Source organism: Cinclus cinclus, chromosome 2 (genome assembly GCF_963662255.1).
Source record: "Cinclus cinclus chromosome 2, bCinCin1.1, whole genome shotgun sequence".
NCBI classification, from domain to species: domain Eukaryota; kingdom Metazoa; phylum Chordata; class Aves; order Passeriformes; family Cinclidae; genus Cinclus; species Cinclus cinclus.
Window position 1 is genome coordinate 52,493,396 of NC_085047.1, and position 27,608 is coordinate 52,521,003.

General features: G+C 38.7%; 1 protein-coding gene across 1 annotated transcript; it reads right to left on the reverse strand.

Moving 5' to 3' along the window:
• Positions 1-316: 316 nt before the first annotated feature.
• Positions 317-27,220, reverse strand: CCDC169 (coiled-coil domain containing 169). The gene is made up of 8 exons (XM_062514713.1): positions 27,144-27,220; positions 21,100-21,182; positions 20,513-20,623; positions 20,376-20,416; positions 6,818-6,916; positions 6,565-6,618; positions 3,161-3,237; positions 317-368 (listed from the first exon to the last, which is right to left on the reverse strand). The coding sequence occupies exons 1-8, from the start codon at positions 27,218-27,220 to the stop codon at positions 317-319; spliced, it is 594 nt and encodes a 197-aa protein (XP_062370697.1).
• Between the last annotated feature and the right edge of the window lie 388 nt (positions 27,221-27,608).

Below are 27,608 nucleotides of genomic sequence, written 5' to 3' on the forward strand. Positions count from 1 at the left end.
ATTCTCTAAGTCTTCCAACACTCTCACACTCATAATCACTGATGTGAAGCAGAATGGAAAGGGTCAGAGATCACCAGAGCAAAGATGGCAACTAGAAGAGCAATTCCATTAGGCAGAGGAACACTTAGACTAAGGCAGCCAAGAAGACATTCCAGTCTGGGTCTGGCATTGCAATAAGACACAAATACTTTCATTTTTAATTTGGAAACTTTCAGTCAAATTAAATTTTTTTAAAAGTGACTGGAAGTTCTTGGCATTCATATTAAATCAGTGCTTAAATTGTGGAAGCTGGTTCACTCCTACAGTCATGAATTGATCATTTTTGAGGGTTAACCATCTTCAGGTTTCCTGGAACACTGTGTCTTCCTCTGAAATATAATGGGTGAAGTTAGTCAGCAAATGTCACATTGCCTGTAAGTTTCAACTGCTAAAAATGTGCATGCTTTCTATATTTGCATATCTGATTACTACTGTGAATTAATAAACCTGAGAAAGGAAAAAAAAACAAGTATATTTCTAGGTTTGCAACTTATCAGAGCATCTAATTATTCTGCAAACTCAATCTTCATCTCATGATTCCTGTTACCTAAGTGATGTCATTTGAAGAACATGAACAGCATACTAAATATTGGAACTAGGAGAATGATAACTGGCTACAGAGACATTTTCATCAGTTAAAGAATTCCCATCAGAAAAGGGGAAAACACTTCATGTAGATATAATTACAACTCTCTGCAGGTATTCTACTCTGGAGAGCCAGGCTCTTGAGCCCATGATCACCAGAAATGCCTGCAGGAGATATTGCCAGCAGATTTTTGAAGTGGTACTCATCATGGATACATACACCATCTACATGAAACCAGCTAGAGCTTCATCTTGATCTTCTAAGAAATCAGTGGGAATGTAACAAAAATCTCCAGGGAACAAATGGTGCTTTCCCAAGCTAGGAGGGTCATTCTCTCTGCTCCCATGCAATGTCCTTTTGTTTCTCTTCCTGTTCATTACTGCAGAGTAAAGATAGCACTTTAAATACTCTAACAACAATATGCAGAGCTTCACTGCCTTTCTCAAGCAAAGGCATTTTGAAGGAAAATATATCACAAGATCACACCATTATATTTGTCATGATACCCAGATATGTGATAGAGACTATGATGGTGGTATCTGTGCAAGTTTCAAATTTGTGGGGAAAGAGTCAATGAAGTCAAACCTAGTGTTTACTAGTGTTGGGATTGACACATCCTTTGTTCCAGCTCTTACAAGCAGTCCTGATCTTGAAGGGAGAACAGTGCCCATACAGATACAGAGCTACTTCTACTCAGAGTTGGTAGATCACAATCCAAGGGTCCAGTGTGCTCGATAATCAATTATTCAAATACAAATCAGATGATTACTCAAAATCAATTGCTTCAACTGTAGATCACTGTACAGCTGGACAAAGCAGAGAGGAAATGCCTGTGTGGAATTCTTCAGGCAGCAAAACCTCTTCCACTCAAAAGCAGCTGGACTTACAGACTTAGAAGCCAGGTAATTGCAGCAGTGCAGTGTTGAAACTGAGCTAATAAGCCCCCCACCGTAAGCCTCAGTGTAACAGCAAGGGTCAGAAGGACAATAAATTGGCTACTCAAATTGCATCAGAGACATGAGCCATCAAGACATCCATGTTCTTCCCAACTATAAGCTAGCCTATCTTCTTGTCCTGTAATAACCACAAAAAGGACTTCTGTTGTACTTGCTTCTGTTTTGGATGGCCAGGAAACTGAATGCATCAACAATTAGTATTCACAACTACTACCCAAAAATATTTTCAGTGTTGGTATAATACACAGGTTGGGCTTTCTGTACCTGTTCCTATATTAAAATAAGCATTAAGCAGTTTGTTAGTATGGTTTGAATTCCAATGCAGGTATCTTGTAAAAGGGCAACAAAGGTGAGATAAGAACTCTAGACAAAAAAATTTCAAATTATTCTCAAGAACATGTGTGTCTTCTCTTATTTTAATGCAATTATTTCTCATTAATATCAGCTTGAACAAACTTCCCCCAGGCTATAAATCAAAATATAATTAAAAAGGAATAATGTAACAATGGCTGTAGTTACCTTGTGATGTTCATGAGGTGCATACATATATTCTAGGATTTTCTTAAAATACAAACTATGCCAAATCCCCATTCTTACATCCATGTTGCCAGCAAAGATCACAGTTTGTCCTGAAAGTTCTAAGTCTCTGATTATAAAAGTCAATAATTTGAAAAATAAGTCCTTTTATACTAAGGACAATTTAAATGATGAAAAAGTACATTCATGTGTTTAAAGAACACTGGAAAGTTAAAAAATCCTCAGGGGAAATGGACTGAAAGGGGGTGTTTTTTTATACCACATATCTTCTGAGACCAGCAGTTACAGGACACTTTATTTTCTTTTACATTTTATTTTCTTTTGTTTGATATTAAAAAAAATTACAGAAACACACTGTCATATAATTTCAGGGTAAGTAATGGTCTACTAAAATAGCTTGCAAAAAACCCCCACCATAATCACAGATCAGTGCTAACCCTCAGCAAACCTCAGTATCTGGCTGATGATATTTAATCTCACTGCAGAGGGAGTGAATCCTCCTGGTTCTAGCTTTCTGACCTTCTCCATATGAACCATGTTAAATATCACTGGGGCCAGAAGTGATACAGTGGCATATGGGGCACTTCAAACCCACACAGTGCTTTTTATATATTGAGAGACTTCAGTTATAGAACTGAATGCATATTGTACTGCATTAATTCATATTCTACTAATATCCTCTCCTGGAACATGAAGATCCGCTGTTCCAGTTTATGAAATCCTGTGATTCTGTGCTTACACAGAATGAAAGGAAAATGCTGATATGTCTACACAATACCACCAATTTATATTTCTAGCCCATAAACAGAAGTCTGTTAAAAAATGATTTAAATACATGCATTTTCATTAAAACACATTTTCATTAAAAACATTTGCATTAAACTGATTGAAAAGCAATCAGTATCAAAAATTATGTTGAGTAATACTTTGTCAGTGGGATTATGCTGTGATATTTATCATGAACAGAAAGTTGCTATGTTTAAAATATGGCACATATTAAAAAATGATAAACCAGAAAACAGGGAATATAAAGGAAATTTACCTCAGTATCTGTTTTTCTCCCTTGCCAGTCAGAGCATCTGTTTTTTGCCTTTCAACAATTTTAGGTTCAGCTGAGGTCTGCAATAGCCAAATTTTTACAAAACAAGTTCAATTCTAACCACAACCACACTTACAGAAGTAAATAGGATTTGTGCAGATTTATTTTACTGAAGGCAAGAAATGTTTGTACTTGAGGAACTCCAGTACTAAAGATGGTGGCTAGTATAATTTATCATCTTATCGTATCTGAAGAGATGTGATTCTGTGACATGTGAGGCAAGAGCAATGCCATGGTTGCCTTCACAGTTTTTGTAATTTATATGAATACAGAGTGCCATTATATATGATTATTATCCATAGCACTGTTTTTGTTGGTACAGTTTACTCCAGGCATATCCCAACTAAAATTAGCCATTGTTGTACAAGCAGCTTTCCAGCTGTAGCAATCTATAACTGTGGGTCTTTTCTGCAATGAAATCCCTGTCACAAATCTGATTCTACTATGCTAGCAATAGTTTGTGTCAAAAATCTGGCCTGAAAGAATGGCCTTTTAAAAGAACTGCTATAGTTCTTTTTTGTTTAGCTTTCAAACTGATTTCTGAACACCACCAGAGAGTGACTTTAAGATCTGTGGACTCCAAATCCCAAACCAATACTTTGCCAGATTGAAAACAAAACAAAAAAAGCAAACAAAAATAAACCAGAAACCATTTCTGCCTCTAGCATGAGTTCTCAAGATTGTGAATTTTTAAATTTATTTTAAAGCTATCATTTAAAACTGACTACACCCTTATGGACCAGGCAAGACAAACATCAAAAGCACACAGAAGTTAAATATATTTTGTAATTATAAGAAAGCAGAAAAGCACTCAGTAATAAAGAGGTAAATAAAAGAAATGGCTGCTCAGAAGCATCTTTGTCTTCTGCTTCTGCCACAGGCTTCAGGAGGGATCCAAAACAAAGCAGGAAAAACCTAAAACACCTGGTATTTTTTAGTACCTACTAGTAAAAAACTTCCATTTTATGATTTTTTTTTTTTACTGCCAGCTATGAAAAAATTACAAACATAATGAGAGAAAACAAAGGCTTAAAAGAACACTCTATTCATCTTCTGTAAATAAGACAGTGTCACTAGGATACACTGTTGTCACAAGATAGCAATACCCTCTGGTATTTTTACTGTGCAAGGTATAGAAATTGTTAGCCTCTGGGCAAATTGTTCTAACTTAACAGCAGCCAATATCAATGTGCAGAACACTGATATTTTAATACAGATGAAAGAGTCTGTACTGAATGTACCTCTATTTCTGCCTCTATTGTTAAAGTGACCTGTTAAAAGCGAATGCATACATATGCAGATTCTAAAATAATATAAAAGTCAAATCAAAGTCATGGCAGAAGAAGACCTGAGGGGAACAGATAAAACACTGATCCTTTTGAAATCAACAGTAAACCACAGAATGATAGCATATCTCAAGCTGGGAGGGACCCATAAGGATCATCAATTCCAACTTCCTGCTCCTTGCAGGACTAGCTAAAATTAAAGAGTGTCATCCTGTTGCTCCTTGAAGTCTGATAGGTTTGGTTGCTATGACCAACTTCCTGGGGATCATGACCCTGTGATTTCCCATCCTTTCAATGAAGACCCTTTTCCTAATGTTCAATCTGCACTGTTCCTGGTGCAGCTTCATTCCCTTTCCTCATGTCCTGTTGCTGGTCACCACGGAGAGGAGATCAGCACCTTCCCCCTCCTCTGCCCCCCTGGAGGAAGGTGTAGTGTGGAGTGAGATCACTGCTCAGCTATATGGTCACCCCTCAGACTTCTATCATCCCAGCTGAACCAACCAAATGACCTCAGCTGCCCCTCATAAATCTTACCATTGAGGGCAGACCACACTGGTCCACCCACCCTGGGACACACTCAAGTAGCTTGATGCCCTTAGACTGAGGTGCTCAAAACTGCACACAGTAGCTGAGATGTGGGGGTGACTGCTCTGCTCAGATCAGCAATGTACAAGGTAGATGCTTAATCTAAACTACTCACTTAGGCTCTGATTAGAGCTCAGGAGGAGGGACAGAAAAGTCCCTGGGGAAATTTATTTCATCTTGACCTAAAACAGATGTGATACTTTGCACCTTAGACACAATTCTTTCTTCACAGATTACAGACGATTGCACTACAACTGCTTTAGAATAGCTATTTGACATTTAGAGAACTAGAGATGGGAATATTAATCTGAAGATGATGATTTTGCTCTCATATGATACTGAAATAAGGAGAGTAAATAATAAATTCCTGAAAATATAATGCACTAACTACCTTGAGTATTGATGGCAAAATCCTAGACCTCAGTGCTTCACTATGCAAGATGCCAGTGCATATACCCCAGTTCAAATGGTGTTTAATGCATATTTAAGTGTTTTTATAGGGAGCTGAACATAGGCACTCCTCTTGCTAGCATGTTCAGCAATAAAATCTGCTTTTATTTCCTTTCTTCCTCCAGAAGTTCTCAGTTTCACTGCTAATGTGAAGATATTAACAGTTATCAAGAGCATTTCCCTGGCGTCTTCTTGTTTTCATGCTGGAAAGTTCATTTTAGCAATTCTCTTAGATTTCCCAAAGTAGCAATGAACCATATAAGGGAATCAGTTGCCCACTGTGCAAACACATTGAAACACTGCTAATTACTGGCTTTTACCCCAGTTAGCTATGAAAGGGACTCAGTGGCAGCAATTCTTGAATATCACACTTATTACTAATAGTAATGTATTATTTTTACATTATTTAGGAATTTAGAGATTTTCTAGAATAAGAAGTACTATAAATCTTCACAGATTCCTTTACAGGCTCCTCCAGTTTGTACTATAAAATTTCAAGTATTACATAATTTGCAGCAATAAAATTTAACCTGCGATTTCACCAAAACAAGGTGTCTTTTCCATGTTTTATAAAGTTAACAGAAATATGTGTTATATTTCATTCCAAAATGGTCAGATAGTTTGTCTTTAAAAGAAAAAAGGATAAACATGAAAAGAAGGAATTGCTACTTAACACGGGTGTCACTACTGCTGCTAATTCGCTTCTGTTCTATTCAACTGCATAGCAGTCTTGTGACTAATGGATGGCCAAGTATCAGAAAATTGCTTCAGTTTTCTCAGTTATGGGCCCTTTACTATGCTAGGGAACACTGAAACCCCAATCAATACAAAAGCAAAAAAAAGTATTTAAAATAAATAAACTGTACAATTTTTCAATTTATGGCTCTTAAGATTTTTAAAAAGCAGCTTTTGTAAGATATTTGGTAAACAAACGAAGTGATTAAAAAACCCTGATCTAATGGCATTAACAGATGCTGTTGTTATATTAAGAAAGCATTAAAAGTTACTGAGTCACACCTTTCTTACCTGCAAGATCTCTGAGAGGTACATGCGCCGCTCATCATTAACTTTGTGGTAAGCCTACAGTTAAAACGAGATATAGGTACCATTAGGCACAAATTTTAAAAGCTGAATCATAAAAAAGATTCAGATATACAGCAGAGCCATTTTCCAGGGACACATTTGGTGGAATTATTCTATTGTGTGTTCCACACACAGTGTCTGTTTGTCACACAACATAACAGCTTTTACAGTCTAGAGGGATAGAGTGATTACAAACCTTTGCTTCTTGTTCCAGCCTAAGTTCATAGTCCTTTAGCTGATTCTGGAGACTTTTCTTCTCTTCTTCCAGCTGTTTAAGAGCCCTCTTTAAAGAACCCTGCAGTTATGGTAAATAAAACAGTGTTTTACAACTATTTCCATTCTCTATAAAGATGTCATCACCATAGTCCTTATTCTTCAAGCATTATGATGTTTGTCATTCTCTTTGGTTCCTGTGCATTTTTTTTTCATGGTTCTGGCTGGTGCAATGCAGAGACAAAACAATTAACTATATGCTACAGTTATCAGCTATGCATTACACATTTCCATTGCACTAAAATGATGGAGGTATACAGTTTTCCACACTGCTGCTCCTTGGCATTTTAGCAAAGTCACCTTGTGGTGACCAGTCAGAATTGCTCCTTTGTTCTAACCAAAATTCCCCCTGATGGCTCTTTTCAGTAGGAAGATTTCACATCTTACCAGCACATCCATTTTCAAACCACTTGCTGAGAGAGCTGTTGGGGTGATTGAAGAGCCACATGGGACATCAAAGATAACTCATACTAATTTGGCTAGAAAGCAGTTCTTTGTGGGGTGACTGTCTTAGGTGTGCAGCCATCTATCTTGTCTACAGTTGGAATGAGTAACAGCAGTAACCATTTTGGTTACTGGCACTGGCTAAATCTTTGCTTGCTGTGTAATGGAAGTAAAACACACACACAAGCAGGTGCTCCTCTACTTCTAACACAGGAAATTGCTTTTCATAATCCCGTTCATAATTTGTTCCGTTCTATCCAGTAGAGACATTATTATACAAGTCTCCAACATATGGTTTCACCCTTCAAGTTCAGGAACACTGCATTGCAACAAAGAGGAATTTGGACAAACATGCCAGGAGGCCTGTGTGGAGGAACAAGTAGCTCCCAAACAAATTCAAACACAAGAAGGAAGCCTAGACAGGGTAAGAGAGGGTAGAAACATAGACTGGTAGCCTGGGAGGAATACAGGGATTGTTTGAACAATCAGTTCAGGGATCAGTTTAGGAAAGCTACAGCCCTGACAGAATTAAACACGGCCAGGGATGTCGGGGGCAACAAGAAAAGCTTCTATAGGTATGTTAGTGATAATAGGAAGTCTAGGGAGAATGTATCTCCTTTCCAGAGAACGGATTGAGAGGGCTCTTTAGAAGGAGGATTTGGGGATGTTGGTAGATGAAAACCTTGGCATGATCTGGCAATATGGCTTGGAGTCCAGAAAGCCAACTGTATCTTGCATCATAAGAAGTGTGGCCAACAGGTCGAGGGAGGTGATTGCCCTCCTCTGTTCAGCTCTCTTGAGACTCCATACGGAGTACTGCATCCAACTCTGGGGCTCCCAAGATAAGGATATGGACCTATTGCAGCAGAAGAAGGACCAGAGAAGGACCACAAAAATCACAGGGCTGGAGCACCTCTCCTCTGAAGACAAGCTGAGACAGTTGGGATTGTTCAGACAAGAGAAGGTTCTGCAGAGACCTTTTAGCACCCTCCAGTACCTGAAGAGGGCCTACAAGAGAGCCGGAGAGGGACTTTTTACAAAGGAGTAATGGCTTTAAACTGAAAGAGGACAACTTTAGATTATATATTAGGAAAATATTTTTTTACTGTGAGGGTGGTGAAGCACAGGCACAGGCACAGGTTGCCTAGAGAAGTTGCATATGCCCCATCCCTGGAAGTCTTCAAGGTTGGATGGCCTCTGAGCAAAACAATCTAGTGTAAGGTGTCTTGTCCATGGCAGGGGGGTCGGAAATAAAGGGTCTTCAAGGTCCCTTCCAACCCAGACCATTTTATTATTCTATGATTAATCAAGGTCAGTTTACAACTGTTTGTTCTTGTACTTAAATGTATTTTAAGATAATTCTTCTTCTTCCTCCCCACTGTTTGTCCCCAGCATGTATAAACTGAACATATGAGCATCTTTTTTCCATGTTCATTTTACTAGGATGATTAAGCAGAACTTGGAAAAATTATCTTTCACACAGCAGGCTGTCCTTTCATCTAATCATCCTAGTAACCTTTTCATACACCAGGCTGGAGCTCAACCTTCTTATGGCTGGAGAACAGAACTGACCTACAGTATGCAGTACACCAAAAGCCATCTCACTGCCTTGAACAATGTCAGTGATTCTACTTCTCTACCTATATAAATTTTAGGATTGCATTTTCCTTTTGCACAGTTGCATAATAACGGCTCACAGTCAACATGGCTTCAGCTAGAACACCCAGATGCTCCTTTGCAGTTGTATCAGTTCTCAGTTAATAACATAATTTCTTCATTATTTTCTAAATCCTTTGGTATACACTATTAAATTTTACTCACATTTTTGATAATCTAGTCTTCACTGTCTTTCTAAATCACATCCAGATCCCAATTATATTATATAATTGGTTTCAGGAGAGCGATATCACAATCTAATTCTACTTTGTGTATCAAGGTCATGCATTAAATATTAAGACTCATCCTAAACCTGGTCCTGGAAAATCTCTGCTTGTACTCTCCCAGTAGACTCCTTCACTAATCACTGCTATCATGTTCCATTTGCCAGCTCTTTATTCATTTAACAAATCCACTCATTTTCATTTTCTCAAAATTAATCAGTTACTTCCCATGTGACATGATATCTTTATCAGAGGTCACAGTGAACAAGATTACTGTATTTCTTGTGACAACAAATCTATTGTTTTATTACAGAATGTCAACAGGTTTGCCCACCATGAGCTTCTTTAATATATCCATATTTCAATTTCATTTTGCAACAACTATTCCTGTCTTCATCTTAAAACTGGTAAAAAAGGTGCTTTTCTGCAGTGCACACAATGTGCACGTTTATTAGAACCACTTGCTATCAGATCAGTGATGTGACAAGCCAGTTCTTTCAGAATCCTAAGATATGGATTACACATTTTCCTCATTTTAAGGATATCCAGCTCCTTGAGTTTTCCTTAGGATTTGGTTGTCATTTCTTCTTCCAAGTACTTGCTGACATTAGCTATTTTTTCCTTTGTCCTGCATTTTATTGTTTGTGCCTTTACTTAAACCGCAGGCAATATATACATGTTTAATTTAAAGCGAATAAATTCATGATCACTTGATCTGACAGGTTTTTTGACTGGGTTTTCTGCAATGAACTTGTACATTTTAAAAATATAAAATAGTATTGTGTCCCTCTTATCTATTATTTTCTGATAAAATGTGTTAATTTTCCATTGAGTTTTGTGCCTCATCATTATTAGCACTTGGGTTTTAGTCTTTATTTACAAGTCTAACATACAATACCATTTCTGTCAGTAGTCTAATAATATTATATCCAAATTCATCCATCCAAATATTATATTTATATGTATATTTGACTGGATGGAATTCAGTCTGAAGTGAGGGTATTGACATTTGAGTGTCCAAAAGTGAACTGAACTACCAAGAGTCACAGTGAAGACGATCAATGATATGTAGTGATTCATTCAGCTAAGCAGCTAAAGAGCTCAACTCAGTTCCATCTGAGTTGCTCTAAGGAGTCCAAGCCATTCACATGCAGCAGATATGACACATGGGTTACACAAGATACATCCTTCTGGAGCAGTAACTGTGCACTGAAACATCTTCAAGACTCTTTGCTTACACAATTATTCCATTGAAGATGTCAACCAAAAAAATCTAGATACAAACCTCTGTACTCAGCTGACTGTATTAATAAGACCTGTAACTGCCTATACTAGGAATTTAAAGACCTAGAAAAGAGGTAAACAGATATATATAGAAAAGTAAATATTTGTGTCCTAATATTTAAGAGAGTCATATTGTTTCAATGTACATTTCAATATTATTTCCCAGTATTATTGTGACTAAATTTTGTTTTCCAGTCCATCCTCAAGATGAATTCATCCAAACAGCTGATGAAGAAAGAAACAACATTACCAAAGTCTCTCACATCTGCTACATACCACATCTACCTCTGTTTTGTTTCTTTCCTGACAAATGTGTACCTTTAATACTTGTTATCCCTTCATGTTTTTGCTATCCATGCTATTACATTTCTGGTCAGACAGATTCTTCCATTTGTTTGCTCAGGTCCCCTGTGTAAGATAAGTATCTGTTCCAGAATTTTTTTCTTTCTATTTCTAATACAAGCACCTTCTTAGTCAAAATAGATGAATCCTTTCCTTTCTATACTGATTACTTGGCCATTCCCTTAATAATCAATTTCTTCTCATGACCTTCATGCTTTGCTAGGCCATTGTTTACCAGACTTTCCTGGTAAACACTGAAACAAGATAACAATTCTCCAAACATTTTCCATGGGAATTTTTAAAAAAAATTTCCCTATTTATCACGCTAGTCTCAGATCCAGAAGGCCAATATCCATATATGGTTTATTTCTCAGAGAGTTTATAAATGCTTGCTGCTGGTAAAAAAAATGATATCTGCCTGTTTTAAGTCTCCAATCTTTTCTAGCAGCTGCAGATTATTGCAACTTTTATGCTTTTGCATAATTTTCTGCATAATATGTTGGCTCCAAATTTTATTTTTAATTTAAAAAATTGTGGGTTTCAAGAAGTCATCCCTAGGAATAATTTTTGTTAAAATCAAGATTTTGCAGGAGCATGGCAAAAGGCGCAGAACTTTTAAAACATGTTGCAAGAGAGAATAACCCCTCCCACTGTTGAAAAAGAAAGAAAAAAGAGATACAGAAGAGCTGTATCTTTGAAGAGTATTTTGCCCCTGATTGAACTGTTATTAACTTTAATCTGTTACAACTGGCATACTGGAGACAGGAAAAGAATTGACGGGTAGCTGCAGGTTTCTTTCCTAATTAAAGCAGTACCTTGGATGCAGATGAAATCTTTGTCCAAATACAGAAGGCTCCTACAGTCAATTCAGGCAATGTTGGCCAATTCAAGGAGAAAAAGTAAGCTGAAGATTAAAGAGAAGATCTGGCTTAATTCCACTAGGGTCATGTGCTATTTCATTTCAACATCAGTGTCTCAAGAGAATTAAAGAAGACAGAGAGGACCTCAGCACTGTTGAAATAGGAAACTAAATTTTTTTGCCTCCTTGACCTCACTGCGCATTAAAGATTATAACCATGTGACAGCATATTTTGTACATCTTTTTTATCACCTACTACATATTTTGTATCACCACTGTAAGCTCAAATACAGTAAATACAAAATTCATACTGCTCTCCAGATTTGTTCTGTGTAAATCCACAACACACTATTTATTTCTTTACTAGCTTGTCCATCACTGTTATCTAAGACAGCAAGACTTGTTGCTGCAGCTGTTACTTACAACAGAGCAATTTGGTATCTCCTCAGTGATGGTACTCATCTAATTTCTTTGAGTTCTTTCACTTACAAAGTAAACTACTTTTAGATCTTTTTCTTTCATTAGTCCTTTCAGAAGCACTGTCTATTTTTTGCTGCCAATGCAGCTGGTCCACTGCAGATGCCTGGGCATTTATTCAGCTCTGGAGCAAGGATGTTATCCAAATGCAAGCAAACAAACCATGCACTACACTGCTTTTGATGAGCAAGCAGGCAGAAATAGGTTGATAATGTGTCTAAAAGTACACAGTTACCTCATAAATTGTAATAAACATACCTCATAAATTGTAATAAAGCCATTATTACAAATCTCTTATGAAATAAGAAAGCTACAAAATACTCAAAAATTTACAGATTAGGAAGTGAAGCCCAAAATCTAAGTAGAACTGGAGTTGCAATTGTACTTCAGGCAGAATTTAGCATCTTAGTGCTAATAAAGCAGTCTATACAATGTCTTACATTCTTCACAACTGCTTTTGTCAAGTAACAGGGAGGCATCTGAGCTGTTGCTGTTGTGATTGCCCATAAAACCAAGCTGAATGGAGCTGCCTGGTTTGCTGCTTAAAGCCTTCACATAGTCTCAACACAAACCTTCCCGGTGGTCATCCCTCTAGCAGGGCACAACATGGCAAGAATGCTCTAGACATATTACTTGGGCAAGAAAGCCTCTTCTATCCAACAGCCTAAAATTTAACCCAGAAATAAACTACTGGAGTTAAATTTTAGTCCTCTGCTTCCTCAAGAGCTTGCATTCTCATATCTAATAGCCTGAGAACGCCCTTGCCATCATCATACTTAACCCATGCTGAGACAATTTTTGAAGCCTGGCTGTGAATGAGTCAGAAATACAAATATTTGCATGGAGGGAGACGGAAAAACTGAGAAAGGCTGAAAGGTCACATCTGTTTCTGGAGTGAAGGCAGGATTTCAGGCTCACTTCTTGGGTTTTTCTTACCAACTTGCTATATGTTTTCCATCTCTAATATGCAATCTGTTTGAATTCCAATCTAGCTGCCTTTCTCGCAGCTAATACTTAGGAAACTTACTCCGCTAACCCAGCCTGAGAACTTCTATTCCTGCATCCATGAACCTAACTGATGACACAGAGCCCAGTATGGCAGTACTGAAGTTCTTGTGGAAATCTTGTGACACAGATGTTCCTACTCAACTAAAAGACCTTTCCAAGTCACCAAACACTACAGAATTCAAAACCAGACACTAAGAAACTTTAAAGGAAAAAAACTTCAGAGAGGTTCTAGAGGTCTATTTCAGCCAGGACTGGTTGTAAGTTATCCCCCACTCCTACCTTCAAGGCAGTTATTGGGGAACTAGCAGAGTCCTTGCATATCTCAAGGTTCTAGCTGCTGTACATCAATACAAATCATGAAGTGAGAAACAACAGCATATCAACTCAGCCAGATCACTAGGAGCTGGATTTGCCTTTCCTGAATTCTGTGGGAAGCATCCAGAAAGAAATCTCCTCAAAACAGATTCAATTCTCTATGATCATGGTTGTATAATCAGCTTAGTGCTTTATACTGTAAAACAACATAAAAGCTCACAGAAAACAGAACTTAGAGCATACAGTAACACTGACTTGTAGCAGAGTTCTTACATCACAAAAAAGCCTGAAAACAAAGCAAGGACCAGTGAGAGCTCAAGAGAACCAGAAAGAGCTTCCCAGCTACACAGATTTCCCCAGAACAAAAAATTGTCAAAAAAACTCCAGGATGAACCACTATGATAAGTTCTGGAAAAGCTTTTTAGAAGTAGTTTAACTGAATCCTGAAATATTTTTTTAAGATAGACTCATTGCAGGTTCTTCTACTAAGCCATGAATAGAAGGACATTGTATGCCTGAAAAGAAGACATAAGCTGACTAAGGCATTTAACCTGAATTTAAGACCCTTAGTTTTCAATACATCATCCATGTCAAACCACTCTGAGCAAGCTGGAAAAAAGCTATAAGACACACTGAGATTTTAAATGAATACTTCCTTTATATAAAAGAATTTTGCGGTGCATAGCATGACTCACTCTCAGAGGAAAGACACATTAATCTCATGTCCAGCAATGACAAACCCCAGAGTTTCACAAAGGGAACACCAATTCTCCAATTCTTTTTCTGTCGATTTTTTTTTTTTTTTCACTTGACTGAAGTTACACATTTGGCTTAATATTGCAGGAAAAATGAAAATATGGAAAGATACTGCAAGTGAATTTTAAGGCCACCCACACAAGTTGCTCTCATTCTGGATTTTTCCTTGCCCTGCTCTCAGTGGCAACAGAGCAGAGGTAAAAATTTCTAACAATCATTTCACAACAGACAAGGTGACAAATCCATGGCATCATCAAGAAGTTCAAACTTGTTTTCATCAGAGTCCTGCTCATGTAGGCTAATGATCCTTATGGCAATCTGCTGCCTCTTGAATTTTTTCTCCATGATTTACAACAGAAGCAATATATCTGTCAGCTATGCTGAAAAAAAAAAAAAGCAACACAAGAAGCCTTTTGCTACCCATTCTACTTGACATTTTTCATTAAATTAAGTTTTGTTTAGAAAATAAGCTCCCTTTCCTCTAACATGAGGAGTTGACATTCATCAGGTGACTTAACTGGACCCTTTAATGTACCATTTCAAACACATTAGTAGCAAATCCAAATAATACATCTTTAGTTTTACTGAAATGGAAATTGGTTTTAGATTGGTATCAATAAGTTCACGAGTCATATATTGCATAAAGAATAATACTTAAAAATTATTTAGCATAGCCTATTTCTCCATGCAACGTACACTTGGATCCTGTAAAAGCATCAGGGCAGGCTAGGAAAGGCTCCCTGCACTTGCCTAAATGCCAAGTGCCCCCTTGTGGTCAGCACCATCCTTAGCTTCCAATCCAGACCCGGAGTGGAACTGCTCTAGTGCACTGTAATAGGGGTGGGATGTTCACTCCCTAAATCCTTATCTCAGTGGTCTCCACACAGTGCTCACAGGGGTCATGGGCTGACTTGGGCAGGGGAAATTAAAAGGGAAACCTCCAGCGCTGTGGTTCAGACTGACAGAACAAGGCATTGCTGATTCAGAAATGTCTCACTTAGTATCTTCTCCTAGTAGGCCTGAAAAAGGCTGGATTCCTTACACATTTTCTCTGGAAGACATCCCAGAATCCCCATCAATTGCTAAGGATTTCTTGAGGACAGATAGGAATGTCACTTGATTGCAAGATTTTTCTCTGGCTGTTTTCTTTGAAACACAAAGTGTACTCTGCCTCTGGGCACACCACAGAGTGATTTGAGTTCAACAGTCTCCTGGTTTGAGCAAGGCCACCAGGAGGAACAACTAATGCCAATTTGACAAGGAAAAGAAAAAAGGTCTCTTGGAGGTATTCAAAGTATTTATTTGAGGTCAGATGAAAGGAGTAGGAAGGGGAAGTCTGTGAGGAGGCAAGATAACAGCTTACAGCAGTCAGACCAGAAAACTTTGGAGAACTTTCTCTGAAATACTTCCAAGTGTCATGGATACCAGATTTCTTCTTTCCATAGACGGCTTAACCCAGGAAGAGCAACAAGTTTCATTTCAGAGTCACTTGCTAAGAGAATTGTAACCATTTCCTACACGATTATAAGTGCTGATGTTCCCTACAGGCAGTTATCAACGCCTACTGAAATACAAAGTCTTCACTGCATATTTTCACAAACGCAAGATTCCCTTCCTGTCATATTGCAAACACGTATGTCTCCAGTGAGACACTGCCACACATTCTGCTTATAGTTTAAAACTGACAGCAAAAACCCTGACACGGTTGTGTGAGGCTATTAGTTCTGCGGTCACTGTCCTTATTGAAAGGCAGCTTTGCAAAGCAAGTGTCTGGCCCTTAATGTCAGAATTTTCTCTTCTGTGGAGCTGGACATAATAAAAAAATTGTGATTTATAACAGAAGCCCTGGTTCCCGGGCTAATCTTAACTAGAGCGTTGCTAAGGCAATGCTATCAGGACTGTGCTCTTCTGAACTGATTTTGCAGTATGCTTTTCAGTATTTGCATACTAAAGCTGCTATCTAGGGATTTGTTCTTGCAGAAATGGTGAGAGAGAAAGAAATGGTTTCCTTCCTGCATATATGGGAAATTATGCTTAGCGGAGAACATATATTTTACCAAAACTCATTTTATGGAAAAAAATGCAAACAAATGAAAGCAGCATGTTTAAAAGAAGCAAGTAAAATTCACATCTTGTTACACTTTAGAGAGAATGCATTCCTTCTGTAATTATTTCTGAAGTACTGTATTACATTTGTACTATTCATTGGGACATAAAGAAAACTACTGACTAAACAGTTTTCACTGTTGGAACTCTCTTGTGCTTGTCACTGTTATTTTTAACCTGCCCTCAGTACACAAAAATTATTTTCTAAACCTGCAGTAAGAATTTTTTGTTCAAGGTGTTGGTTCTGCATTTATTGCTGTGTTACATCTACATGATTTTTCTGAATAAAAAAATATTAACTCATATCATTATAAGGACTGCAGAAAGATAACTATATATTTAAATGGTGTACGGGTGTTTTTAATAGAAAAAAATCATTCATCAGTACAATTCTAATTCTAAAGCAAAAATAGTGCTAGCCATCTGCAACAATTACTGCAATTTTTCAACACAGAAAATCCTCTCTGCTTCCTTGTTCATCACTCCAGAATTTGCATTTGTATTCTTCTCTTTCATTCAGGTTTTTATAGCTTGCTAACTGCCAAGGTCCCTGATGACTAATCTCTTTTTTTTTAAATTTTCCCCGTAGTGCTTGATATCAAGAAAATATTTTATGCTACCTATGTCTAAATAGGTTGAATTACTCTACAGACATTTTTTTCTTCCCTCTTTTCACTATAGGACCTTAAATGACTAGCTTGAGAGTGCTAAATCTCTTTAGTATCTTTGAGATAACTGAAAATTGTTTAGTAAATTAAGAATTGTTAAAGGTCCTTCTAATAATCCTAATTATAATTCTAAATTTATTGAGAGTGCAGGTAATAAATACTTGAAAATAATATTTAATTTTCTAAATACGCTGCTCAAAACAAAATCTACTGTCTACTGCTGCCACGTTCTAGAAATTGGATCATCTTGCTGAAAGAACTACTTTTCAGTCCTTCCACAGAGCTTCACACAGTCACAGAATCAACCATTTTGGTATCACCAAGTCCAACCATTAACCCAGCAGTGCCAAGTCCACCACTAATCCATGCTGCCAAATGCCACAATATGTGTCTTTTAAATACCTGCAGGGATGGTGACTCATCCACTTCCCTGGGCAGCCTGTTCCAGTGCTGGACAAGCCTTTCAGAGAAGAAATATTTTCTATGCAACACACTTAGGAAGTATATTTTCATATAGGAATATATTTCCTATTCATATGCAACTGCAAATTGAAAGTTAAATATCAGAGTGTACTTTTGATTTTATAAACACACACGCAATGCTTTACACCCCCATTCTCAGCATTTTTACTTTAAGCAAATGTATACTGATAACTGGTTGAAAACTCTTTGTTTTTCTATCACTCACATCTGCTCTTTATTCTCATCTGTGAAGAAGCTAAATATTCTCCCCTAATCCCTAACAACTCTCAAAAACTCCAAAAGAATTTTAACAAACCTAAATGCTTGAACACCATAAAAATTTTCTGTGTATTTTTACCAATGTTTTCTCTTTTAAAATTATATCTATAAAAAGCAAAGCAGCTCTTCGTTCTCCATGAGTATCTGTAAATAAACACTGACTTTTCTGGTGGCTTCAGTCAAAAAAACAAAACAAGACAAAATCAAAAAACAGCAGAGCCCTCATAATACCTCAGTATTTTTGTACTCTTTATATCTCCCAAAAATCAAAACAAGGGAAAAATGAAACAGTTCATTAAATCCTTAAAGCACTTTCCTTTTTGGTTAGCAAACAGGGTGATTTATTAAACTTAAGGTGGAAGAATGAAGGAAGGACTTGAAACTGCACATCATAGCACATGCTATGTGGTCCCAGATTTTCCCAGGCTTCACTAAGTGAGCCTAGGACTCTTGAAGCTCTCTTCTAGATTCCTTCTGGCAGTATGAACCTTTCAGTTGGGCTGGCATTCTTCCCTTCATGGGAACAGTAATCAAACCCCTCAGAACCACGGCTCATTGATGAGGATGCAATGCAATATTTAGCAGGGATTAGAAATGTACTGGATTGGAAAGGAGAAAGGAGATTATTTTGCTGGTAATGCCTCCTGGAGTGTCTGGCAAGGTGTAATTGGATTGGTTAGGAGAGTACTGGCAATTGGAGGTAAACAAATACTTGTGATACTGTAACTATGCACACCAGTCTGTGCTTTACAGGCTGACTGGAATAACATCGTCCAAAGCAGACTCTGCTGTAAATTTTCTAGATCAGTGCTCTGTCTTCAAGACTTTTCTTTGAACATAATCCCAGTTGTATTTTCAGATGAACTCGGTGAAACAGGAAAGTGGGATGGGGAAGATTTTGTTCTCTATTTAATTGGCTGTTAAAGAAAATAATCTTGCCTACCTACAAAACACCAGGGTCTCTAGGACAACACTAAAACTGTCAAAAATGTCAACTGTTTGAAAGCCATGGATCAGAACAGAAAAAGCAGTTAATTAATCACACCCTGATTACAGTAGATAATAATCCTTCCCACTAAAAGAGCATGCAGCCTTCTCTAGGGTCACTAAACTCCCATTAATCTTTAGAATCTGAAGCACCAAAAAAGTCACATGGTTACACTTCTGTAAGTATAAGCAAAAGAGTAAAAATCAAAACAGCCCTGCTTCATAATCTTCATTATCCCTGCTTGTGTTATAAGGCATTATCATATCTTTATCTATCTCCCCTACTTCTAAAAGTGGATAAGAAGCAGAAAAGTTGTTTTTTACTTCATTTACTACCTTAGAAGACAAAATGGCCATAATATTTGCTGGTGCTTTTTCCCTGGCATTTTCTCCTCAAGAGTGCAGAAAAAATATTTTATGCTGTGTTGAAATAAAGGACATGAAGTATGAGTGCATTAAGGAATAAAATTTTTAAAATTAAAACAAATACTTCCTTCAGTGATGCAAAAATTTACTGTAAAATGAGTTTTCCTGTGGCTATATTATGCAAAATGTTCCTGCAATTATTCATCCATTTTATCAGTTGATACAAAACTGGGATTATGGACTGATACAGCAGAGGATTGTGTTGCCATGCAGGGGGGGCCTCAAGAAGCTGCAGAAACAGGCAGCGAGGAATCATGTGGAGTAGAAATGGAGTCCTGCCCTTGGGGGAGAAATATCCCAGGTATCAGTATATCCTGGGACTGACTGGTTGGGAAACAGCCTGGGAGACAGTGACTTTGGGGTCCTGGTGAGCAAGGTGACCCCAAGAAATCAATGCACTCTTGCTGCAAGGGTGGCCTGTGGCTGCCTGGACTGCATTAGGAAGATGCCACCAGCAGGTCAAGCGAGGTAATCCAACCCTTATCCTTAGCATTTGGTGAGATGTATCTGCAGTACCAGGTCCAGTCCTTGGCTCTTCAGTACAAGAATGATACAAACTTCCTGGTGCAAGTCCAACACGGGGCTATGAAGATGACTAAGAGACCAGAGCACCTGACAGATGAGGAAAGGCTGAGAGATGTGCAACTGTTCAGCCTGGGGAAGAGAAGGCCCAGGGGTTCTTATCAATGTGTATAAATATGTGATGGGAAGGAAGGAAGAAAGAAGAAGGAGCCAGGCTCTTCTCAACAGTGCCCAGTGACAGGACAAGAAGATTGAAACAGCTGGAATTCCATCTGGTCACAACTGAAGACTTTTTAACTGTCAGAGTGGTCAAAGTAAATGATTCCATGAGGTTTAATGTTTTCCCATTTCTTCATAGATCAAGTCCAGCTATTCCATCTCACATGCCTTACTGCAGATTCAATGATAAAAACCTTCACATAGGAAAAAATTTCACTACATAACTCTTCCCAACATTCAGGTTTTATGTACTTCTTACTTAAGGATTTTACTCTATATTTTATAAGCAATTGCATACATGAAAAAATAAAAACATAAGCAGAACTGATTGTTTTGGCTTCTAGATCAGGCTGCTGATATTTTTTCTCATGAAAAACCAGAGACTATATGAGTTTTTCAACTAGACTGTGATTTGTTGTTAAGCCAACTAAATGTCACACTACTTACCACAGGCATTTTATCAAAAGTGCGAACAGTGGACAGTTTATCTACAAATAATCAGAAAGTTGTTACCTGTTGATGTAATTTCAACGTATCTAACCATCACTAACTCCACCAAAAAAATTATGAATATCCATTTCTACCTGATGGATTTCCACGAATAAGCTCCACCTTATCTTGAAGAATATTAATTTGCCTTTCCAGCTGTTTGTTCAATTCTACTTGTGTCTCATATCTGGTTTTCCATTCATTATCTCAAAAAAATACAGAATTATTATATTTCCCAGATTAGTTCATGTCATTTTAAGCAAAAGCATTTTTAAAAACGGTTCCTTTTAACTAACAGAGAAAGTCTTCACTTAGTAATCCTCATAATAAGCATCTTAGCATATAAAAGAGCTTGAAAATATAAATCAAGGAAGAATTTCACTAGGCTTACTGTGGTCAGAATATTAACCAACTCTGTCAATTCATATTATTAGTAGTTTCATAAATAATTAATAAAATTAAATAATTTATTAATTAATAATTAATGAAACAAGAAAACTAGCATGAACACATGCAGTATTTCTTAATTTCACATGTGAAGCACCACAGTTACAATAGTCACATTTGAATAGTAAAAGGTTAAATTTCTAAATAAAAATTTGAACCCCCTGTAAGTCCTTCCCCAAAGAACTATTTGTCTGCGTTTCCAAATCAATTAGCCAGACCGTTGCAATTCACTTACCTTCATTTTGAACTGTGTTAAGACTTTTTTCCAATTCTGTTACAGTGTTTCTCAGTTCAAATATTGAGCTTTCAAGCATCCCCCTGTGGTAGTAAAAGAAGTCAATAAATTGCTACAATAGCCAATAAATGGCTCTTGTACTACAGCTTTATTCATTTTTTTTTTTTTAAATAGATCAAGTATATTTTCAGAAGTATCTATTGGTCATTCCTGTGTATTTACATTATCTTGTCCATTCTGAAATGTATTTTTCTCTATGGTTAATACAGTGCCTTTAAAACAATGAAGCATTTCTACTTTGTGAATAAAATTACTTCCACAAAATCCCAAGATAGATATTTCCTGAAATATAATAATTTTCTAGCCAATCATCAGAATTTAAAAAATGTAGAGAGGACATTGACCCTAATTTTTCATCTAAAAGAAGATGCCCAATGAGTACATTTTTTAAAACAAGAATATGCCTGAGAGATGTGCTATTTGAAATTCTGAATTAATTCTTCATTTTGATTTACTGTTCAATTATTAATAGTAATTTTCTAAATTGCACCCATATCAAATCCTATCAAAACAAATGATGTTTTATGACTACCAGAAATGATAGCAAGTAATTAAAGTAAGATCAGTGTTTAAAAAAAAAAAAAGACAGGAGCTGAAGCCACCATTTTTATGAAAATATACTTTTGCGCATTGATTAATTCTGTATACTGGTCAGCCAGAAAGCTGAAAGGTACCATGAAAACCAGGCTCTTTCTGCCTTGGAAGGTCTGACCAGAAGCAGAAGGTAGCAGGGGACTTCGACGAGAGCACAACCCACCTGGCATGCATCAGACAAGGTGCCAGATGACTCTCATCCTTCAAAGTGGCCAGATGGTAGTTTAGTGTCATACAATGAACCTTATGTTCTTGATCACATCAGGAGGACATTACTGATAATTTATTGACCATATTCATGCTAACAGCCTGGCTCTTTTAGATGTCTATGAAGAAATGCTCCTGCCTGTGAGGTCTCCAGTAAAACAGACCACACCAGGATAGGTGCATGGAACACAATGCACCAAAATGCAGAGGTAATTTGTGTTTTTGTCCTTTCAAGTTAAGTTTGGAAGGCCAACATTTCAAAAAAAACAGTCAATGGTTCTTGGACACCTCAATTTTTCAGAGCCTAAATTGAGATATTTCAGAAGAACTGAGAACACAAACTCTACAAAGAAGGCCCTTTGGGAAATGCTTTACAATACCAACATGACAACTAGTGTTTTTTGAAACCTTAGCCTAGTTTATTAAAACATGCAAGAGAGAAAATTATTAGCCTGTAATTATTTGGGAAGGGGGAAGAGGAGGGATGTTTAAAGGAGACTTTTAATTGTCAACATGGATACTTTCTGAACATGACCATGAGAAATGCTCTTCAAGAGGTAATTATCTAACCTCTGAGAAATCAAAGCTCTGATGACAGAGATTAATTACTGAGAAATTGCATCACCTCTTGCCTTCTGTGTTCACATTCAGTTGGTGACACTTCTTTTACACAGCTTGAAACAACACATTTCAACTGCAAGCTGCAGAAGCAAGCTAACTGCTCATAGGGAGTTGAATAGGTAAGTTTGGAATAAGGAGGGCTGAAGAGCTGAAATCGCAAAGAAATATAAAAATGTGTAATTAAGGTAAGCCAAGTTTGTTTTCAGTGAAAGAGACACACTGGAGAACAGTAGGACAGACATCTTGAATGGCAAGGAAGAGGTGGGGCTTCCAAGCTCTCCTTGCTCCATTGCTCTTTTTGTCTTTACCAACATTAAATTAGACAGGGGGCACATTGGTAAAAAAATAAGGACAGTACTGGTAACTTGCAAGAGACATAAAGAACAAACCCAGCCAAAGATAGCCTTGAAATATGACTCAAAAAGCCTTAGATGCAGGAAAACCAAAGGAAATACGATTGCTGTTGCCTGGTTTCTCCCACTCCAAAGAAAAGAGGCAGATGGCTAGGAAGAAGAAAGACAAAAACTTACTACATTGCTGCTATCATTTCAACACAAATAGATAAGGTTTCTGCAAAGCAGATTTCTATCAACTTCTCACAGCTTGGAAAAGAGGAAATTATGATGACAGTGAGTGCTTAAAATGGGATTTTTTTGAAAGGAAATAACACTGAAAATCAGAAATGGTCAAAGATGCAACCAGAGCTGAGCTGTATCAAAATAAAGTTGTTTTCATTTTCAAAGAAATCTTAACCAAGTGCTCAGATGCAGGAAGAATGACTTCTTTAAATCTAGTGTTTCCAGTTTTCAATTTCTGTTACCATTCCAATACTATATACAAAATTTCTTTTCTTAAATTTTATTATTCTTTCTGAACCATTAACAAAACTGAAAGCCAAATTCCAATTATATTTTGTTCTGATGAATGTATGTACAGAAATGGTAAACTGTCAGGGGTCACACTGTAATTGCTACACTGACAGAAAATCTTTTTTCCATGTTGCAACAGAAACCAGGTTTTTTTAAAAAAATATAATTTTTATTTAACATTTTATATTCCAGTAGCACCTAGAATGCATCCAGGGTGAAACTGCTCTATTTTAGGCAGTGTATATTCAGCAAATGCAATCTCTGCCCTGACAGAGAAGGGATGTAGAAATAAACCACTTGGAGAGACTTGGTAAGTATTTTGGGGGTTTAATGTATCGAAGTATTTTGCATTTCTGGAGTTATTTCTAATTGTGATAGGAAATGGGGGTCATGCTATTTATCTGTTAGTGTGAATTTAATGCAGCTGTGTACAGCTGCCCACCTGCCCAGAGACCTGGTCTGTTTTACAGGGACTGCACTGGACTCTTTACCTGCAACTCCCATGTGTTAAACATAATTAGACTATTCAAGGCCTCTAAATCTTCTCCATGTCAATGGACAATTTACAGTCATCACAGAAGAAAGCCTGTAAATCCTGAAACGTCACATGTAAGTAATCATTAGAACCTAACCACATCCTTACATACTAAGTATAACAAAGAAGCTCTTGTGAAGAAAATGAGAAAAAAAAAATGAGCAGTTCACATAAGAAGGCTCTGATTGAAACTACAAAAAAGAAAAAAAAATTGCTAGATTTCTTTATAAGGCTGTCTATGGGTGTTATTTTACTTGACAATGGCAGCCACTTAGGATGAAAACCATTTTCCTGCAGGTTTTGCTACCCAGGTCTAGATATCTGGAAGATTATCGGGCAAAAGGCTGCCTGAAGCGATTTTCTATAGTGAAGAGAGAAACTCAGGAAAAGCTCAGGGCAAGTCATCAGCTCTAGGGCATCAGCTCTGTAATATGGTAGATCTTTACTGAGTCCTGTAGAAGATAAAATGCACAGATTCCTTCAGAATCTATGAACAAAGCAGAAACAATATTGCACAGTGCAGGGGCACCACATGGAAGAGCACACACAGTATTGAAAGCTATGGACTCCTGACATTTGCAGTCAGCAGAGTGCTGGGAAAATGCTGCAGCTTTCCTGGCAAGGAAAGCCACAGGAAATGAAATCTCACAAGCTGAAGTAACATACAATACCATCAACATTACTAAGTATCTGACATGCATAAATATATGTCTTTAAGATCTCTTTGTCTAATAAGAAGTACACTGCAGTATTATATGCCTTTTCTCTCTCCCTCCCAGAAACATTTGCCATGACATTTCCTGATGAAAACGTGTGCTGAATCTTGATCACAACAACACAGAATCAGATTTGAGCTGACTATCATTACAGTTGGGAAAAAAAACTGAAAGATTTCACAGTACTACATCCACAATTATCGAGGATCAGTAGGTACATGAGGAACAGACTCCTTATGGACATGGATGATTCAATTTACTCCGTGAAGTAAAAATCTCTTCTTCATGACTGCTAAGTGAGTGGTAGGTGGGCTGTTAGCAAACTGCCTAATTGGCACAATAATCAGATATGCCAACAAAAAGATGACAAGGGTGAGATGGCAGTGAAGAAATGCAGACATCTATCTGCAAGCCACTCATCCTCAGCTTGCTTTCTACCTAAGGGAGACAAACTGGCACCTCCTAGGGTGTGAGTCATCTCATGCTAGAACAGCCAGGCAAAGTAGGTCAGATGAATCACACCTTCAAAAAGCTTTTTAGTATTCATTGACTGTACATGCCACTGGTTTAGATGGAGATGTCAAGCCTGGTCATTGGCAATTAAGCTGAATAAGCAACTCCTGGGAAATAGACAATAATAATACTGTCTATTTGCACACAGAGAGAATAGTTATAAAACCCACCTGGAGCTGAAAGTCTTTCACTGTCATGCCACCACCATAAAGGTTTTTATTAAATATATACTTTGCTTTTATCCATAAGTATATCACCATAACTTAACTTTTTACCTGAACACCATCAAAATCAGGATCGTGTGTCAGGTAAAGAAAAAAAAACCTGTTGCATGCAGAGGATAACCAATCTACTTATCCTGAGACACTACTAAGTCAGGAGATTTATTAAAGGTCATTTGCTTACATGTTGGTGCAAGTATGTCCAAGCTACCTTTTGTGCCATTTTGAATACATAAGGCACCATTTTGACTGTGTTAGTGTTGTGTTTTCCCTTTCCATTTATGAATGAACATTTTATAAAATCCACAACTGCAGGACTAGTTTGAAGAGATCTGCAGCTCAGACACTGAAAGAAACATTGTTCAGGCAAAAAAAAAAAAAAAAAAAAAAAGTATTAATAGACTGCTTGAAGATGGTATATAAATGTAAATATTAAGGGTCTGAATTAAGGCAGCACAGGAGATTCTGACATTTCCTGTTTTCATTTATTAGCACTCAAAAGGTAATCATGTTGTTTAACCCAGGGAAAAATGTGTAGCTTCCTAAGCAAACTGGGGAAAAAACCAATCCCACCAGGCACGAGCATCAAGAATTATGCCAGCACTGAAACAATTGCTGCTTTAGCAAGGGGACTGACTGCTAACAAGAACAAGTCCTCATCCCTGCAAACTGCATGCAGAGATGCCATGCCTTACCTAGAAGTCTCAGAGATATTTACTGACACTAGAGATGGGTGACATCCACCTTTCCACTTTCACTCAACATTGTGGAAAGGAGCGTGCATGAAGAGTGCCTCATTGTCCATTTATTCATCTTGCCCCAGCGAGGCATGCACCCATTTAAAAGTCTTCTCTGTTTTTCCCCCAAAGAGGGTTCCCAGCCCAGTGCTGTGCTTGCCTTGGACACATTTAATTCTCTCCATAGTAGGTGGTATGGGACTGCGTTTCAGATTTTTGATGAAAACTGTGTTGATAGCGCAGAAATGTTCTGGTGACTGTCGAGCATTGTTTGCACTGGGTCAAGGCCTTTTCTGCTCCTCACCCCACGAGCGAGAGGGCTGGGGGTGCACAAGGAGCTGGGAGGGGACACAACCGGGGCAGCTGATCCCACTGCCCAAAGGGATATCCCATACCGTACCACGTCATATTCAGAAATAAACACTAGGGTGTTGGGGCTTGCTGGGGCTGCTTTGCCTCGGGAAAGGAAGGCATTGTCCCGCTGGTGGTGTGTACCTGGAGGCTCTTGCATCAGTTGCTTTTCTTGGGTTTGTTCCCTTTCTGTTGTTGTTTCTTTTTAGTTACTAAACTCCCTTTGTCTCAGCCACCCAGATTTTCTCTTTCACCTTTCCTTCTCTCCCCCATCCCACTGGGAGGAGAGGGAGCAAGCGGCTGTGCGGTGTTGAGCCGCCTGCTGCGGTTCAGCACGGCAGCCGGCCCTATCTTCCTTTTCGGCTGACACCGTTTATCCCGCTTCCTCGGGCTCCTCGTGCCACTCGCATCCCTTGCGCCCTTCCCGGCTCCCAGCAGAGCCAGCGGGGCTCCCAGCACAGTCTCCGGGCAGACCGCGGGCCCGGCCCGCTCCCCTCGCCCGCGGTGCCAGCCGCCATTTTGCCGCAGGGAGCGGCGGGAGCGCCCCTCGGGCGGTGCTGCGGGGCCGCTCCCGGAGCCGCCGCCGTGCCCGGCCTCGCCGCGTCCCCCGCCGGACTCACTGCTTCCGCCTCTCCCGCCCCAGCTCCAGCACCAAGCGCTCCGGCTCTGCGGCCCGCCGGCCGCCGCCTTCCCCCATTGCCGTCGCCGCCGCCGCCGCCCGTCCCGCTCGCATCCCCCGCGTCGCCGGCGTTGCGCGGGGTGACGGCTGCGAGCGGCCGGCGCAGCCCGAGGGCGCGGCGCACTGAGGCCACCCCACCCCCGGCTCGGACACCCTTTTCTCCGCAGTGCCCGCGGCTGTCCCGCTGCGCAGGGAAAGCCGAGAAGGGAGATGAGGCCGGGCGCCACCGACAGCCGCTATCGCCGGCACCTGCCCCGGCCCCGACGGCGCCGCCCCGTCCCGCCCGCCCGCGTTTGCAGCGGCGCTCGCCCGCCGCAGGTGCGACGGCCCGCGCTTGACGGGCTGTTCTGTCCTGTCCAGAAAAATGCCCAGCATGTGGCTCGGGCAGCAGCAGGAACGGATGGGA